General features: G+C 46.3%; 1 protein-coding gene across 6 annotated transcripts; it reads left to right on the plus strand.

Moving 5' to 3' along the window:
• The first annotated feature begins 3,960 nt into the window (after positions 1 to 3,960).
• LOC136747518 (uncharacterized) lies at positions 3,961 to 19,094 on the plus strand. Of its 6 annotated transcripts, none has more exons than XM_066700390.1 (17): positions 3,963 to 4,249; positions 4,981 to 5,325; positions 5,543 to 5,644; positions 6,083 to 6,178; positions 8,516 to 8,608; positions 8,896 to 8,970; positions 9,258 to 9,347; positions 9,436 to 9,489; positions 12,608 to 12,694; positions 14,509 to 14,598; positions 14,954 to 15,043; positions 15,260 to 15,352; positions 15,502 to 15,594; positions 17,145 to 17,243; positions 17,417 to 17,435; positions 17,786 to 17,822; positions 18,295 to 19,094. In XM_066700390.1, exons 1-17 carry the CDS (start codon positions 4,192 to 4,194, stop codon positions 18,349 to 18,351), a joined length of 1,578 nt encoding a protein of 525 aa, XP_066556487.1. In that variant the 5' UTR covers positions 3,963 to 4,191; the 3' UTR covers positions 18,352 to 19,094. The 6 variants fall into 6 exon arrangements, 5 of the variants coding, with proteins under 5 accessions (XP_066556491.1, XP_066556487.1, XP_066556489.1 ...); XM_066700392.1 differs by having other exon boundaries at positions 9,436 to 9,471; XR_010816526.1 differs by lacking the exon at positions 18,295 to 19,094 and having other exon boundaries at positions 3,961 to 4,249; positions 16,990 to 17,243; positions 17,786 to 17,805.
• Positions 19,095 to 19,135: the final 41 nt, after the last annotated feature.

A 19,135-nucleotide genomic window follows, 5' to 3' on the forward strand; every position in this document is an offset into this window, starting at 1 on the left:
CCTGGCCAAACTGAGCAATCTGGGGAGAAGGGCCTTAGTCAGGGAGGTGACCAAGAACCCGATGGTCACTCTGACAGAGCTCCAGCGTGTCTCTGTGGAGAGAGGAGAACCTTCCAGAAGAACATCCATCTCTGCAGCACTCCACCAATCAGGCCTGTATGGTAGAGTGGCCAGACGGAAGCCACTCCTCCGTAAAAGGCACATGACAGCCCGCCTGGAGTTTGCCAAAAGGCACCTGAAGGACTCTCCGACCATGAGAAACAAAATTCTCTGGTCTGATGAAACAAAGCTTGAACTCTCTGGCCTGAATGGCAAGCGTCATGTCTGGAGGAAACCAGGCACCGGTCATCACCTGGCCAATACCATCCCTACAGTGAAGCATGGTGGTGGCAGCATCATGCTGTGGGGATGTTTTTCAGTGGCAGGAACTGGGACTGGGACAGACTGGGGTGAAGGTGCATCTTCCAACAGGACAACAACCCTAAGATAACAGCCATGATAACAAAGGAGTGGCTACAGGACAACTCTGTGCATGTCCTTGAGTGGCCCAGCCAGAGCCCAGACCTGATTGAACATCTCTGGAGAGATCTGAAAATGGCTGTGCACTGATGCTCCCCATCCAGCCTGTAGGAGCTTGAGAGGTCCTGCAAAGAAGAATGGGAGAAACTACACAGAAATAGGTGTGCCAAGCTTGTAGCATCATACTCGAAAAGACTTGAGGGTGTAATTATTGGTGCCAAAGGTGCTTCAACAAAGTACTGAGCAAAGGCTGTCAATACTTATGTACATGTGCTTTTTTTAATAAATTTGCAAAGATTTCAAACAAGTTTCTTTCACGTGGTCATTATGGGGTATTGTTTGTAGAATTGTGAGGAAAATAATGAATTTAATCAATTTTTGTAATAAGGCTGTACCATAACAATGTGGAAAAAGTGAAGCGCTGTGAATACTTTGTGTGTGTGTGTGTGTGTGTGTGTGTATATATATTATTCTGGAGACAATTCAAACACTGTAACAAGTGTAATAGAAGGTGAATGATGGTCTTGCACACTGAGCCATGGACAACATAGACTGTGACCCCAGCTGCCCCTGGGAGATTCTGCCCCTGTTCTTGCCTGGCTGCTGTTCAGACATGCTGACTGGACTGTAGTGTGGCTGTAAAACCCTCCCCTCTCCCCCATATCACTGTGTTTATGAGCAGGACGGGATGGTCCCACCGGCACAAAATCAGTCTCCTTCCTGCTGTGTGTGCTGCAGTGGCGGAGATAAGGCAGACCTCTCTGAGCACAGAAATGTGTGTTGATGAACAGCTGGGTGAGGACAGGGTGGACTGTGAGGGGACAGTGTGGTCTCTGGGGTTTGGGAACAAGGAACCCTGCACACACACTCACACACTCTCTCATACTCAAACATTGACACACTAACACACACACTCACCTGTACACGCACACAAAAAACTCTCTCCTACATACACAAACTCACACATGCACACTCACATATTCACACTTACAGACACACTGTAACAGTGAGGAACAGGTTTTCTTTTAGTCAAGAAGACCAGGACTGACTGCACAGGGTTGACAGGAACAGAACAGAAAGGACAAATACAAAATGGACAAAAAAACTAAACAAGAAAACACCAATAATGAAACAATTGCTCACTTTCAGTGGAGCTGAACAAGAGAAAACAAACAAAACAACTCAATGCTTTCCAGCCAACCATGAGCCAAGACTTTCAGCAAACCACAGAGCCCAACCACGGGTCTCAGTCCATCCCTCACTCACCCACTCACTAGTGAATCAAATTGAGCGAATCTGAAAGAAAGACAGAGGGGCCCCACAGGCTCAGCTGTGCTTTAAATCACTAAACTGGACTGATGTCCAGTACTTCAGGACCAGGTCTGACAACTGTTGAAGAACAATCATCTTCAATCAGGTTGGAACGTTTGTTGCAATGCCTTTAATTCACGCAGCGTGGAGAACAGCAGTGAATCAAGAAGAATCCAAAGTCGCTCTGCCTTCATTTTAACAGTCAGAACTTTTATACACAAAAAATCAAAGATCTGCTTATAATCAGAAAGTCATTACTATGTTATATTACAAGTTAGCTAAGCAGAATATATATCATTATAGGGCAGAGTTCATAGATCAGCACAGGGATTGGGGAGCAGGCACTTAAATCATACTGTTTGACATTGCCTCCAAGATTCTCATCGTAAATAACAAACAGAAATCAAGCTTCCTTCTGACCTGACCTTCTAGCTTGACCTTATCTTTCTTAAGGATAACATTAAGTAAAACATGTGTGAGATAGGAATTTCTAACCCCTGGTCTAGAGCAAAGGGAAATAATGAGGTTTAATCAGGGACACTGGAGTACCTAGTAGTGGTAGCTCCATCAAACACCAGAGCCCCCTCATTAAACCCAGTCTGTGAATTACATTATGAAACCACCTGAAGCCCTGCTGGTATAGTGTGTGTTTCTACATCATCTGCACAGTGACAATCCTGAAGTTCAAAAATGCGACAGCACAAAACTTTGCCACAAAACGACATGACTGTTTGGGGTTTAATCCTGAAGCAACTGAAATCTGAAATACAATTTAAATAAACAACATTTTACAAAAAAATAAACACAAATATTTTCCTTAACTCATGGCAAGGTGGACTTCTCAGTTAAGATGAGCGTGAAAAAAGACCAGAAAGTAATTTTAAAATACCAGTAATTACATTAATGAATAACTAAAACAATCAAAACAACCAATAATTACATGTGTTAATAACTTGATACATTAAACTAAGTAATGTTTCCCCCTTTGATTAATTAACGCTTTACACCATAGTACAGCTTTCTCTCTCTCTCTCTCAGTCGAATGATAAATATCTATACATATAAACACATGGGAAATAAAATGAAAAACCTGAATAAATGAGTGGAGGAACATAACGAATGCAGATGCCTCCAAACAGGTGTACAGCATGATACAATTAAGCAATTAACATCCTACCATGCTCTGTGGCATGTATAAACATGCTGAGGCGGGGCAGTTGATCTCGATTTTGGATCCAGATGGCGAGAGGAATGGATCCAAGTGACTTTGAAAGAGGGGTCATTATTGCGACACGAATGGCAGAAGCTTCAGTCACAGACGCTCAACTGGCTAGTGTTTCTATAGGAACAGTGACTAAATTTACATCTGCATTTAGATCTATGGAAAAGGCATCAGTAAATAGTGGGGGGCATTTTCCTGGCATGGTTTGGGTCCATTTGTCCCCTTAGAGGGAAGGGTCACTGCAAATCATGACAGTTATTCTGAGTGATCACCTTTATCCTATGGTGACCCATTTCTCTCCTGATGGGAGTGTCTCTTCCAGGATGACAATGCCCATCCACAGGGCACGAGGGCGTTACTGAATGGTGTGATGAGTATGAAAATGATGTGACTCATATGCTCTGGCCTTCACAGTCACCAGATCTCAACCCAATTGAACACCTATGGGAGATTGTGGACCTACGTGTTAGACAGCGCTCTCCACCACCATCATCAAAACTCCAAATGAGGAAATATCTTTTGGAAGAATAGTGTTCATCCCTCAAGTAGAGTCCAGAGATTCTAGAATCTGTGCCAAGAGCATTGAAGCTGAGACACTGTTTTTTTTTTTCTTTAATTTGTGACCGGTCTGTATATAACTATATCAATGTATTTAACTATTCAACATTTCATCTGCCCAATTCTATTTTTGGAATATTTATTTATATATTTAATTGTATTGATTTAGGCTAACAATATTCAATGCCTGTACGTGTCTGTATCTCTCGCTTTATGAAGATACACCTCTGACAGAAAGTGACCAATCAAAACGCAAGGCAGGTGTGCGGTTCCATCCCAAAGACCTGGCCGCTGTCACACCTGCGCAGCGCGGCGCGTCTGTGGCGAGTCTGCTCTCTACTGCGCAAGTGCAGCTGTACTCGGAGTATTGCGCCAGCCCGAGTCTGGGGCAGTTTCTTCTCGCACTGGGGCAGGGGGTCCGCGCTGGAGACACAGACATGTCGGACTACGGCTGCGCACACGGCTCTGGGGCTCGGCAGGATCCTGCCATGCAAAAGCCGGTTTTACAAGTTTAGGGCACGGCTTGTTCAATTGGATGAGATTTTAAAAGTGTGTTTTGAAGCTCCTGACGTTGAGCAGCAATGGAGGCAAAGCTTCTGTCGGGATGGCTGGCTGTGTGCTGTGCGCTCAGCTCTGAAGGTATGGAGGTTTTATATTTAATACTTATTATATTATTGATGTATTTATTTATTAGCAGACGCCCTTATCCTGGGCGAGTTACAGCATACAAAAGCATTACAAAACGTGCAATAATACCGTATAAAATTATGATCAATACGTAATACAATTACAATATTTATATATTCATATAAATCAAGCAGTGTGTTATATTTACAATTTACTTAAATGTATTCCAGTACATTTATACTTTGTATTTCTGTCAAGTGCAGTCACTTCAGATTAGCAGGGTTTGCTCTGGGGTTGGACTCATCAGGGTGGCAATGGGAAGGAAAGTGCAGAGTTACTGAACACACACGCATGTGGGCTCATGCGCTGCAGCTGCTCTTCAGTGTAGAGAAACGCGGCCCTCGACCCTCTGCGGGGGCCACTCTGCTGCCCACCTCCACAGCTTCATGAACAAACACAGTGCCTCTGATGGGCAGCACAGGGGAGTTCAGTCCTGACAGGGAGACTCTCCACGGCGGAGAGATGAGTTTGTCAGACAGCCATTAGAGCGCCCTGTCGAACCGGATGCACTGCATCGTTTCAGACCTGCCTGACGAGAGGGAGGAGATGGGAGTCTTTAGACACACCTACACACACTCTTCAGCCCAGCTGGAGTCTGTGTTTGGCGTTTTGTGAATCTGGGTCCAGCTGCATTAAAGCTCATCAGTGTTTAGTACATGACCTCTACACCCCTTGTCCCCCAGGTCTCTCAGTGCTGGGCCCTGCAGAGCCGGTGGCTGCAGTGCTGGGGGCTGATGTGGTGCTGCCCTGCTTTGTGCTCATCCCCCTGCCTGTGCCGGGGCTGGAGATCCAGTGGACAAAGACAGACACGGGCAGCACGGTGCACCTGTTCTCAGAGGGAGAGAGCTGGCCTGAGTCTCAGCACTGGCACTACAGGGGCCAGGCCGAGCTCTTCCCTGAGGAGATCCGCTCAGGAAACTTCTCCCTGAGGCTGAGGCACGTCGGCACAGGGGACACAGGGAATTACACGTGCAGAGTTCGGACGGGCCGAGCTTCTGGAGCAGCAGTGGTGGAGCTGAGGAGCGCAGGTACAGATTGATCGTGCATCAGAGAACTGGCCTCACTGGCTCCAGGTGCAGAGAGATCAGAAGTGTGTGTTTGAGTGTTTTACTGTAGTCACAGGGACGCTGTAATCCCACATGGACAGGAGCCTCTAAGAGGTTCTGTAATGGCTGAAATGGTACACCTTCACAAAACCACACTCACATCTCCTAGACTGATAAACCCTCTGTGTCTCTCCCTCAGGCTCTGCCCCATACCACACCGGCACAGTCCTGCTGTGTTGTGCGTCGCTGGCTGCTGCGCTGGCCTCTGCCGGCCCAGCCTGGCTGTACCTGCAGACACAGAGTGAGTCCAGCCCTGCAGAGCACCGATCTGGGGCTGCAGACTGAGCTTTCACTGCCAGACACACACGCCTGCTCAGCGGTGCGCGCACACACACACACACACACACACACACACACACACACACACACACACACACACACACACACACACACACACACACACACGCCTTCCCAGCTGTGCACACACGCACACGCACAAGCACACACACACACAGGCCTGTCCAGCTCTGCGCGCGCACACACACACACACACACACGCATACACACACACACGCCTGCCCAGCTGTGTGCAGACACACACACACACGCCTGCCCAGCTGTGTGCAGACACACACAAACGCACACGCACACACATGCATGCCCAGCTGTGCGCACACACGTAACAATGCAGGCTGTGCTTTGTGCTGCTGATGGTGTGTCGTGTTGTGTGTCCCTCTAGGCGAAAGCAGAGCAGCTCGGCTCGGCTGCTGTGTGAACTGCTGTGCTCCGTCCCTCGGCATGGCGGCTGCGTTGCTCCTGTGGGGCATCAGCGAGGGTGCGTTCACCCCTAACCCCAAACCCCCACACTTACAGATATTTCACAACATAAACCCAACATCACAATCATTGATTTTGAGTTTCAGTGATTTAAAATAAATCATCAAACAGAATGAGGTTTCAGTGTCCCGTCTGTAATGCAGTGACATGAGAGAACTGGTCAGGGCTCTGAATACCTTTGCAGGGCACTGTGTATATACACTGATCAGCCATAACATTATGACAGTGGATGGGATATATTAGGCAGCAAGTAAACATTTTGTCCTCAAAGTTGATGTGTTAGAAGCAGGATCAATGGGCAAGCGTAAGGATCTGAGCGACTTTGACAAGGACCACATTGTGATGGCTAGACGACTGGGTCAGAGCATCTCCAAAACTGCAGCTCTTGTTGGGTGTTCCTGGTCTGCAGTGGTCAGTACCTATCAGATGTGGTCCAAGGAAGGAAAAGCGGTGAACCGGCGACAGGGTCATGGGCGGCCAAGGCTCATCGATGCACGTGGGGAGCGAAGGCTGGCCTGTGTGGTCCGATCCAACAGACGAGCTACTGTAGCTCAAATTGCCGAAAAAGTGAATGCTGGTTCTGATAGAAAGGTGTCAGAACACACAGTGCATCGCAGTTTGTTGTTGTATGGGGCTGCGTAGCCGCAGACCAGTTAGGGTGCCCATGCTGACCCCTGTCCACTGCCGAAAGCGCCTACAATGGGCACGTGAGCATCAGAACTGGACCACGGAGCAATGGAAGAAGGTGGCCTGGTCTGATGAATCACGAGTTCAAGGTGTTGACTTGGCCTCCAAATTCCCCAGATCTCAATCCAATTGAGCATCTGTGGGATGTGCTGGCCAAACAAGTCCGATCCATGGAGGCCCCACCTCGCAACTTACAGGACTTAAAGGATCTGCTGCTAATGTCTTGGTGCCAGATAGCACAGCACACCTTCAGAGGTCTAGTGGAGTCCATGCCTCGACGGGTCAGGGCTGTTTTGGGACCTACACAATATTAGGCAGGTGGTCATAATGCTATGGCTGATCGGTGTATGTGTGTGTGTATATATATATATATATATATATATACACTCACCTAAAGGATTATTAGGAACACCTGTTCAATTTCTCATTAATGCAATTTTCTAACCAACCAATCACATGGCAGTTGCTTCAATGCATTTAGGGGTGTGGTCCTGGTCAAGACAATCTCCTGAACTCCAAACTGAATGTCTGAATGGGAAAGAAAGGTGATTTAAGCAATTTTAAGCGTGGCATGGTTGTTGGTGCCAGACGGGCCGGTCTGAGTATTTCACAATCTGCTCAGTTACTGGGATTTTCACGCACAACCATTTCTAGGGTTTACAAAGAATGGTGTGAAAAGGGAAAAACATCCAGTATGCGGCAGTCCTGTGGGCGAAAATGCCTTGTTGATGCTAGAGGTCAGAGGAGAATGGGCCGACTGATTCAAGCTGTTAGAAAGCAACTTTGACTGAAATAACCACTCGTTACAACCGAGGTATGCAGCAAAGCATTTGTGAAGCCACAACATGTACAACCTTGAGGCAGATGGGCTACAACAGCAGAAGACCCCACCGGGTACCACTCATCTCCACTACAAATAGGAAAAAGAGGCTACAATTTGCACAAGCTCACCAAATTTGGACAGTTGAAGACTGGAAAAATGTTGCCTGGTCTGATGAGTCTCGATTTCTGTTGAGACATTCAGATGGTAGAGTCAGAATTTGGTGTAACAGAATGAGAACATGGATCCATCATGCCTTGTTACCACTGTGCAGGCTGGTGGTGGTGGTGTAATGGTGTGGGGGATGTTTTCTTGGCACACTTTAGGCCCCTTAGTGCCAATTGGGCATCTTTTAAATGCCACGGCCTACCTGAGCATTGTTTCTGACCATGTCCATCCCTTTATGACCACCATGTACCCATCCTCTGATGGCTACTTCCAGCAGGATAATGCACCATGTCACAAAGGTCGAATCATTTCAAATTGGTTTCTTGAACATGACAATGAGTTCACTGTACTAAACTGGCCCCCACAGTCACCAGATCTCAACCCAATAGAGCATCTTTGGGATGTGGTGGAACGGGAGCTTCGTGCCTTCCATCAACTGCAAGATGCTATCCTATCAATATGGGCCAACATTTCTAAAGAATGCTTTCAGCACCTTGTTGAATCAATGCCACGTAGAATTAAGGCAGTTCTGAAGGCGAAAGGGGGTCAAACACAGTATTAGTATGGTGTTCCTAATAATCCTTTAGGTGAGTGTATATATATATATATATATAATATACACAGATTAATTCTTTATGAATTGTATTGATATTTCTCCAGGTTGTTTCCAGGAGGCCCTGACGTGCCCCAGCGTGAGTCTTGTCAGGATTGTGCTTCTGTTGATGGTGGCTCCGTATTCAGACACATTCCCTGGTATTTGCTGTATTTTGTCACTGGAGTTTGACTGATGTAGACGGAAACAATAATCACAGGAGGTTTTGACATCAGAATAAGAGGAATGATGCGCTGAATTCAGCAATAATGGAAGCAATGCTGACTGTCAGTTCAGAGATGAAATGTGCTGTCACAGATCCCCTCATATCAAAGGCATGGCTCTGTCTTGATGAGTGGATTAATTTAAATATGAATGACTGAACGCTGTTCTTCTCTAACTTCATTGTAAAGCATTTGTTTTTGTATTTGTTTCCGTTTGACTGCAGTGAAACTGAAATCGATACTGAGGAACACCGCAATTCCTGCAGCTCACCTGGTGGTGTCAACAGCAATGATCATCGGTAGGTCTGTGTGTGCATGTGCGTGTGCGTGTAATACAGTACAATACCAAAGCTCTTAGAACACGCATGAATGGACGCTGACTGGGTTAAAGATCAAGACTGCGCTGCTCTGTTTTCGGCAGGAGGCTCAAGTCTTCTTGCCTGTACGAGGAGAAGCCTGTGTTTTGGGGGTGTTGATCCCGGGACCAGAGAGGAGAGTCAGACATTATCCCTCCCTCATACATGACCATGTATTGTGTTCCTATGAGCTGCTCTCTGTCTCTCAGTGGTGTCCCTCCCCTTCACAGGCGCCCTGCGCACCGGGCCGTGGGCTGACGTCTCGGGCCTGGCACTGGCAGTGCTGGTGTTCATGAATGCTTACTCGTGCTTCTGGAAAGGTCTGTAACAATCACCCAAAAACAACAGAGCGCTCTTCCTCTGATACTGTAAATAAGCCTCGTCTAAGACTGTGCGTTTCATCCCAAGGCTCCCACTCTGCAAGAGAGGCAACAGACTCGGCAGGTGAGCTGGAATTTGCAGGTGAATCCAACATCTAGGTATTGTAACACAGTTAAGAACATAAGAACGTAAGAAAGTTTACAACGAGAGGAGCCCATTTGCCCCATCGTACTCGTTTGGTGTCCATTAATAACTACAGTGAGGGGAAAAAAGTATTTGATCCCCTGCTGATTTTGTACGTTTGCCCACTGACAAAGAAATGATCAGTCTATGATTTTAATGGTAGGTGTATTTTAACAGTGAGAGACAGAATAACAACAAAAAAATCCAGAAAAACGCATTTCAAAAAAGTTATACATTGATTTGCATGTTAATGAGGGAAATAAGTATTTGACCCCTTCAACTTAGTACTTGGAGGTCAGACGTTTCTTGTAGTTGGCCACCAGGTTTGCACACATCTCGGGAGGGATTTTGTCCCACTCCTCTTTGCAGATCCTTTCCAAGTCATTAAGGTTTCGAGGCTGACGTTTGGCAACTTGAACCTTCAGCTTCCTCCACCGATTTGCTATGGGATTAAGGTCTGGAGACTGGCTAGGCCACTCCAGGACCTTAATTCGCTTCTTCTTGAGCCACTCCTTTGTTACCTTGGCTGTGTGTTTTGGGTCATTGTCATGCTGGAATACCCATCCACGACCCATTTTCAATGCCCTGGCTGAGGGAAGGAGGTTCTCACCCAAGATTTGACGGTACATGGCCCCGTCCATCGTCCCTTTGATGCGGTGCAGTTGTCCTGTCCCCTTAGCAGAAAAACACCCCCAAAGCATAATGTTTCCACGTCCATGTTTGATGGTGGGGATGGTGTTCTTGGGGTCATTCCTCCTTAAAACACGGTGAGTTGAGTTGATGCCAAAGAGCTCGATTTTGGTCTCATCTGACCAAAACACTTTCACCCAGTTCTCCTCTGAATCATTCAGATGTTCACTGGCAAACTTCTGACGGGGCTGTACATGTGCTTTCTTGAGCAGGGGGACCTTGCGGGTGCTGCAGGATTTCAGTCCTTCACGGCGTAGTGTGTTACCAATTGTTTTCTTGGTGACTATGGTCCCAGCTGCCTTGAGATCATTAACAAGATCCTCCTGTGTAGTTCTGGGCTGATTCCTCACCGTTCTCATGATCATTGAATCTCCACGAGGTGAGATCTTCCATTTGCGAATAATCGCACCAGCTGTTGTCACCTTCTCACCAAGCTGCTTGGTGATGGTCTTGTAGCCCATTCCAGCCTTGTGTAGGTCTACAATCTTGTCCCTGACATCCTTGGACAGCTCTTTGGTCTTGGCCATGGTGGAGAGTTTGGAATCTGATTGATTGATTGATTGATTGCTTCTGTGGACAGGTGTCTTTTATACAGGTAACGAGCTGAGATTAGGAGCACTCCCTTTAAGAGAGTCTCAGCTCGTTACCTGTATTAAAGACACCTGGGAGCCAGAAATCTTGCTGATTGATAGGGGATCAAATACTTATTTCACTCATTAACATGCAAATCAATGTATAACTTTTTTGAAATGCATTTTTTTTTTTTTGTTATTCTGTCTCTCACTGTTAAAATACACCTACCATTAAAATTATAGACTGATCATTTCTTTGTCAGTGGGCAAACATACAAAATCAGCAGGGGATCAAATACTTTTTTCCCTCACTGTAAGTGATCCAAGGATCCTATCCAGTCTGTTTTTGAATGTTCCCAAATTCTCTTCAGCCACATCGCTGGGGAGTTGGTTCAGATTGTGACGCCTCTCTGTGTGAAGAAGTGTCTCCTGTTTTCTGTCTTGAATGCCTTGAAGCCCAATTTCCATTTGTGTCCCCGGGTGCGTGTGTCCCTGCAGATCTGGAAAAGCTCCTCTGGTTTGATGTGGTCGATGCCTTTCACGATTTTGAAGACTTGGATCAAGTCCCCACATAGTCTCCTCTGTTCCAGGGTGAAAAGGTTCAGGTCCTCAGTCTCTCAGTAGGACATTCCCTTCAGACCTGGAATAAGTCTGGTTGCTCTCCTCTGAACTGCCTCTAGAGCAGCGATATCTTTCTTGAAGTGTGGAGCCCAGAACTGTCCACAGTATCCAGATGAGCTCTAACTAGTGCATTGTACAGTCTGAACATCACTGTCCTTGTTCTCAATTCTACACTTTTGACAATATACCCTAACATTGTGTTTACCCCAGAATTACTCTCACTTTCTCCATCCAAACAATGTGGGGAAGCAATAAAGAAGGCAATTATCTTCTTTGTCACCCCAGTACAAGCTTGTGAATTATTATATACATTTTAAATCAGTGAAGATACACCGATCAGCCATAACATTATGGCCACTGACAGGTGAAGTGAATAACACTGATAATCACGTTATCATGGCACCTGTCAGTGGGTGGGATATATTAGGCAGCAAGTGAACATTTTGAGTGAGCAATGGATGAAGGTGGCCTGGTCTGATGAATCACCAGTTCAAATTCCTCAGATCTCAATCCAATCGAGCATCTGTGGGATGTGCTGGCCAAACAAGTCCGATCCATGGAGGACCCACCTCGCAACTTGCAGGACTTAAAGGATCTGCTGCAAACGTCTTGGTGCCAGATAGCACAGCACACCTTCAGAGGTCTAGTGGAGTCCATGCCTCGATGGGTCAGGGCTGTTTTGGTTGCAAAATGGGGACCTACACAATATTAGGCAGGTGGTCATAATGTTATGGCTGATCGGTGTATATTAGAGCAGAACAGTTACAGGGAATCACACATTCTTCACATATTTCATTGTCCGCATCCGAGAGCAGATTGAGCTGCGAGACACCGCCTCACGGTAGGTGTGTGAGAGACTCGGCTTCCAGCATCCACTCACGACACACAGACCTCAGAGGCTCCCTGTTGTAAAACACAGATTTTAATGAAACTGACATTTGAAACCCAGTGGTTTACAGCCAGTTTCCACAGTGTGATTATAGAGTTAGCTGTCTGAGCAGACCCACTGCTTGGTGTAAGTGCTTTGCATCAGCTGTGGTATGTTTGGTCTCCACCTGTGCTGCTGTCACAAGGGGCTGTTCTGGATAAACTGAGGGGTGACGAGGGAAGCCTGACGGAAGACGCACGACTGGCATAAAGTGACACATCGGCTAATTATTCTTGCCAGGGAGATAATTCTCTTTTTGTTTCAGCCTCCTATGGCGTGACCTCGCTGCTGCTTGGCACGGCGTTAGCGTTTTTTGCAGTGGCCCTAATCGCGCTCTCCTGTGCTTCGTTCAGTAAGTGAAACATTTTCTCAGATATAACGCTTTCCAGGGTTCAAGACGTGTACATTTTTTTTTTATTTTTTTTTTAATCGCTTTGTTACTATTATCAGTAGTATGTGGTGATTTTTCAAAACTCTTAGTACAAAACTCCAGACTGTAAAACAGCATGCCTGTGCTTTCACTTGGTCTGTAAACTTCTTTCACCACAAGATCATTGATTCAACCACTTTGTTTTTTGTGAAACATTGGTTAAGTCATCCAAACAACACAATGCCATCCTCTCAGTTTTGTCATTGTAACAACCAGTTCATCCAAGAGCAAGCAGTGCAAGACTCGTGTTTCAAAATGACCCTTTGAAGTGCTGAAGGTCATCTGCTACAGTCAGGGGTGGAGCCGGGAGGGCTACAGGGGCACTGGCCCCTGCTGAAATGGATTGAGTGCCCCCACCCAGTCACTCCGAAATGTTCGTATATTTCATAGTCAGTTTCCCGTTCATATTCTGGACAATGGGGAATGTTCGTTTCTTTTACAAAAGTTGTCCTGTGTGTGTGTACTGCCCAGCACGAATCCAGGTGAGAGAGTTATGAGTTGAGAACACCGGTGCATGCGCACAGCCACAAACACTGCAGGTCCGTTTCAAGACAAGACACTTCATTGTATATTGATTGTTTAAATACTCTTGCTGTGCTGAATTGCATTTCTGCTATGACATGGACAATGTAATGAATGGTGATAGCTAAGCTACACTAGTTTAGGGTGACCATACATCCAGTTTTAACCAGACTTTTCCTCATTTTGGGTCCTTTGATATCTGTCCGGCCAGATTATTTTAAATATCTAACAATGTCTAACAATGCTCGTCCTTCTCCCAGCACTGAGCTACAGTCCTGGGTGTGCAGGGGCGATTCTAGGATTCTGGAAATGGTGGGGCCATAAGAGGGGCTGACGTGCTAGGGGGGGCATGCTCCCCTGGAAGATTTGTTTTAAATGGCTTTTAAAATCTCAGTCTGTCAGCTAAGATTGAAGCTGGGCAATTCATAACAATCCAGCAAAAATGTACCACCATATTTGCTACCATTTGCTAGTGTCAACATTTTAAAATTGACATTAACACAATAGACAACAGTGATACTGTATTGCCAATTTTAAAATGCCCCCGGACCCCCTTAGCACAATGCAATGTACAATCCTAACAAGTTATGCAATACTTTATATGAAAATCCTGGGTTTCAGTGTGAAGCATGTCTTTAGAGGGAACACTGATCTGATCGTGTGTGTTGTACTCAGTCGTGTTGTGCTCAGAGTTTTGGAAAAAGGGTTTTCTTGCTGATCTGTTGTGTTTTTGTATTATGAGTTGTGACGAATTACCACATACTATTGATAATACTACCAAAGCCATTAAAAAGACTGTAAATTGTAATCCACCAATTTGTTCTTTAAACGTCAGTCAATGTAATGTTAGTGAGGATGATGAGACACATTAGTGAACGGCACCTGAAGGCCAAGAGAATCCATTACGTTACATTAATCGTTACTTAGCAGACGCTCTTATCCAGGGCGACTTACATTTATACAGAGAGAGCACTGGAGCAATCCAAGTGAAGTACCTTGCTCAAGGGTACAACAACACTGCCCTACCTGGGATTTGAACCCACAACCTTCCGATCATGAGTCTAGAGCCCTTCTCATCAATGGCTCATTACCCTGTTGTTCCGCAGCACTGACTATGATGATGATAGTTATGACTGTCAATGAGAAGAGTGCCGGTGAGATGCAGTAATGGTTATTAAGACCTGATCAGACAGCCTGTACTTTTCTGTTTGCAGAATATTGTCCTCTCTTGGCCATGAGTCTCTGCCTGCTGGTCAGCACAGTGTCTCTGAAGAGCAGATTGAAAAAGTGCGGGAGACGCGTGGGTGAGTGCGTCTGAGTTACATTCATCACAGAAAGACGTGTGAACATTTATGAATAATAAATACATCTGTGTATCTATTTCTCTACAGTCCGAAATATCCATTATATATTTGTCCTGTTAACTGTAATTAATGAGTGGTAAATCGTTTATAAAACTGTAAGGAACCATTAATAATATAATTTATAAGTGATCAATAAAACCTTTATAAGATGTGATTTATCATTTTATAAAGGTTTACTAATGGTTTATAAATACAAACGTTGATTCCTAACTGTTATAAACTATTGACCAGTCATTATTAGTGACACTGTATGTGAAGTTACCCTTCCCAGTGATGATAGAGATGGGTTTTTCAGCTCTTTTTCAGGAGATTGTGGCTGCTGCTCTCGCTGTGCTGGTCAGTGCACTGGTCTTGTCCTTTCTGAAGGAGGCTGTCTTCTCTAAAGGTGTGCAGGAGCTGCTCCATGTGTGCAGATGGGCTCTCTGTTTAGACAGATGGGCCCTCTGTCTTTGTGTTAATAATTTAGAAATAATAACAGGAAAAAAAATGAAAATCTGAACTACAGTGAATGACACTCGCAGGGAACATTGCATTTAGAACTAGAGACATCATGTTTTGTACCGTATGCACATTAGATGAGATGTTTATTGTCTGTCCACAGGAAGTCTGTCAAGCCGCGGAGTGGTCTGCGAGGCGGCGCACCTGTTCGCTCTGTCGCTCACACAGTTCTTTACGTTTCCCCACAGACTGCCTGGTACGTCCCTGGGGCATTATCTGTCCTCTATCAGTCACACATTCCCACTGCAGATAAGACTCTCTCAGTGTTGGGACGCTTGTTAAACACAGACCTGATCTCTAACCCGAGAGCTTCGCATGTCGCTGACCTGCTCTTGTCCCCCTCAGCCGTGCCGCACGCTGTGCTGTACATGATCGGGACCACGGGCCTGCCCAGCGTGAGTGGGGGCGCCCTGCTGTGGGAACTGACCTCCCAGACCAGTGAGTAGCTGCCAGACACCCTGACCGCCTGTCCACGGGCTGGACCGGCCTTTTCTCGTATGGGTTTGTTATGTGAGCCTCTTGAATATGGAGGATAATCTTTGCCAAATGAATTAATATATGAAATATCGAAACAACAAACAGATACATTTTAGACTTTTATTACATTTTGGTACAAATGATCCTCTGGACTGCAGTCAAGCAGTGATGAGTTAATACTGCAGCAGTGATATGCATATTAGACTATATACATGTATAAATACTAATATAATGTACATGTTCATATGGGGAATAAAGCGCACAAAAGAGATGAGCATCACATCCACCTCGACCTCACAGGCCTGGCCCAATGGCAGCTGTTTGCCAGCTGCTGTTCCGCTGCCCCCCCCTGCTGGTGCCACACATCACTTACAGCCGTTTTCCCGAATTAAGGTTCAGAACCTCTGTTTTGATCATGTGACGGTTTTCCTCAGACTCAAAGTCCGCCACACTCTCACTGCGGCAGTTCGTGGCAGCGCCCTGACGGGTTACTTTCCGTGTGCAGCGTCGAACGCCTGCCCCAGGAGGTGGTCTGTTGCCTTGGGAACCTCATCCCCCCGCATGGACAGAACTGGTGTGATGGGTTTGCGTGTTGTCGTTCTTTGAATTCTTGCTCATGTCTGTGGCGGCCTTGTTCCAACAAGTGATGTCATGACAAGCTGGAAATTCAGAGGGACTTTCTCATTGCCTTTTATTGTCTGAGTTCTTTGGCATTCAACTACAGGACTGTATTTGCAAAGGGAGCCTGTATTGACATAAAACACATTCCTGCCTTTGCTCAGTGTGGTGTGTGTCTGTGTTGTGTGTTTGCCTCCATTCATGCTCATTTATTTTGTTTTTGATTGTGTTTACATGGATGCAGTGATTGTTTTCGCTGATGCATGACTGAAGCGTTAAGAGTTGATGCTAATGGAGGTGTGTGTGCATCCCTATTGTGCGGAGGGCATTTTGCTACGTGTTTAAGTCATTCAGATTGTTGTTGCTAAATTATATACAGGGACTTGCAATTTATTTATGTATTAACCAGAGTTCTGCAGCTGAGGATCATTAGAGCGTGGCTGTGGTCTGCGGCCTTGTGGTGGCTGTCTTGGGTGTTAGGTGTGAGCTGGTATGATGTTGGCTACAGTGACGCAGGGTGCAGCTGAACTGTCGTTACCTGTAAGACATTGGTGGTGTATATAGGTGTGTCCTGGTGGTGGTTTTGTGTCCATTGTTGTATTTTGGTGGGGTTGCCTGCTCCAGCAACGCATAAGCACACCGTGACAACTGCACGCGCACAGTCGCACAGCTCCAATGGCTGGTAATGAGTGACAGTTTATGTTCTTAACTTTTGCACCACTATGTGTGTAATTACAGAACAGCGTACACAATGACACATTCGCCTGCACTGTAGTTGTGTCTCGCCTCACTGTTCACACAAGTCAGTCCTCAGTCCTTCCACACAAAGATGTGCCCCACTGAACACTGACTGTGTTTCTGACTCAACTGATCTCTCTGATGAAACGCTGCAGACTGGGGCTACAGAGTCCTGGCTGACCTGCGCTTGGTCGTCCTGCCCTGCGAGTCCTGCTTCGTTCTGGGATGGCTGGGACTGCAGATGTACGGATACTGTGAGTACAGAGGTCTCTATTAACACAGTTCACACTGAGTACAGCAGTCTCGTATTAACTCAGGAGACTAGATTGAGAATCAGTCTTTTGGTTTTTAATGATTGAGTCTTTCTAATGATGTGAACGTATACAGTAGCCATGAACTAACCCCGGTCTCTCTTCTCTCTCTTCAGGGCTGCACAAGGGATTCAGGTACGACAGTTTCATCAGTGTTTGGCGTTTATGATTTTGGTGTCCATACAGAGGAGATTTGTATTTTAGTCAACTAGGACATTTAAAACAGCATTATAATCCAGGCGCTGTTTTGTTCAGTGTATAATTCAATCGACTCTTTAACTGGGGTCTCAACAAGATCCAAACCCGCCCTCTCCGGGGAAACAATATTCTCACAAACTTGTACCCGACTGCATTTTTTCCTCTCTTTCTGTAAGAAGTAGACAGTGGCCTCTGAATATAATAATCTATAACTGTGATCAGGTTTCTGTTTGTAATTTGCCATTCACCGGCTCAGGCCAACGATCTGCATGTGTTGTGTCTTGCAGTGATCTACCTTGGGTTTCACAGCGGCCACCAGCTGAGGTACAACTTCCATTTAAAGCCTTTCAACAACAACAAGGCCGATCGGTTTCAGAACTGACCAAGGGCGAACAGTTAGGAGATGGCATTTACTTCAGACTTGTATCTTTCATTACTCTGTACTTTTGTTTCTTGGTTGTCATCGATCGTTAACACCGAGGGCAGCGTCAGCCACCTCAGATGTAATGATTGAGGAAGGGCATTGTGGGTATTTAGACAGCGCCTCCCCTTCAGCCGCTTGAACAGCTCCGCCGGCCCAGTGTGTGCTGTCCTCAGCCACGTCTCCGTCACGGGGGGGCTCGCTGTGGTGCCTGTCCTCGGCTTCACGTTAACACACACACGATGGTTGGGGCAGGCAGGGAAATATCAAGCAAGGCCGAGAAAATGAGTGTCTGCTGTTGTGGTCACTGTGGAGTGTTGTGTCTGAGTTACTAATAGTTTAATAAAGACGCTTTTGTTCTACTTTTGTTTTTAGATGAACTCTGACGATCAAGAGATGGTCATCCTACGCACTCCTTCCGATAGCGGATAATATTCACCCGGCCTCTCATCAGTGCTTGCTCGTGTCAGATTCACACTAGTGGTGGCCGTTCCCAGTGCTACACGAGTGACGCTCTGAGACGCAGCATTGCCGCTTCTGCACTGGTCAGCTGGTCTGGCAGGACTGTGAGGACACATCGCGTCTGCAGTGACCTTCTAAAGTGTTCACATCCTGTCATCAGGTGCTGCACCAGGACGCTGGAGCCACTGATGTGGAAATGCAGCCCCTCAGCCCAGCGCACGATGCTGCTTCTCAGAGTCACATGGTCAAGTGCTGGACGACTGCCGCCTGGAAACGCAGTCCCTGGAGAGGTCAGAGTTAAAGTGCTGTATTGGCAGTGAAGAGTACTGAGCTTGTGGAAACACCCTGGCAGTGCTACTGTCTGTACTGTGAGCACCACAGAATTTAACCCTATGTGTGCCCTGAGCTATCACTGCACAACACAGGCAGCCATTGCACAGCAGTGTGCATTTGATAGTGTTATAACACGGCTGGGAGTGTGAGGATGGCTGCATGTTAACCACAGGCTAGCAGGGGGCGCTCTGACTATGTGTGTGTGTGTGTGTGTGTGTGTGTGGGGGGGGTGACCACACTGCCCCCTCCCTGTCCTCATCAGTCACACATGAGCGCTCCACACCCAGCTGTGGGTGTTGTGCTGAGTTCGGCCTCTAATGAGAGTGTGAAGAAACAAGTGTCTGTAAAATGATTTCCTAATAAAGCTGAAGTTTCTGTCACTCCTGTGATTTCCTGTTTTTATCTGTAATTCCTCACTCTG

Source organism: Amia ocellicauda, chromosome 4 (assembly GCF_036373705.1).
Source record: "Amia ocellicauda isolate fAmiCal2 chromosome 4, fAmiCal2.hap1, whole genome shotgun sequence".
Taxonomy (NCBI): Eukaryota; Metazoa; Chordata; class Actinopteri; order Amiiformes; family Amiidae; genus Amia; species Amia ocellicauda.

Excerpts from the sequence above, each read along its gene's own strand:
- LOC136747518 (XM_066700390.1), top strand. The coding sequence starts at position 4,192 with ATGGAGGCAAAGCTTCTGTCGGGATGGCTGGCTGTGTGCTGTGCGCTC. Across the intron at positions 5,645-6,082 it reads GCTGTACCTGCAGACACAGA|GCGAAAGCAGAGCAGCTCGG; the intron begins GTGAGTCCAGCC and ends GTGTCCCTCTAG. Across the intron at positions 9,490-12,607 it reads AGGTGAGCTGGAATTTGCAG|CCTCCTATGGCGTGACCTCG; the intron begins GTGAATCCAACA and ends TTTTTGTTTCAG.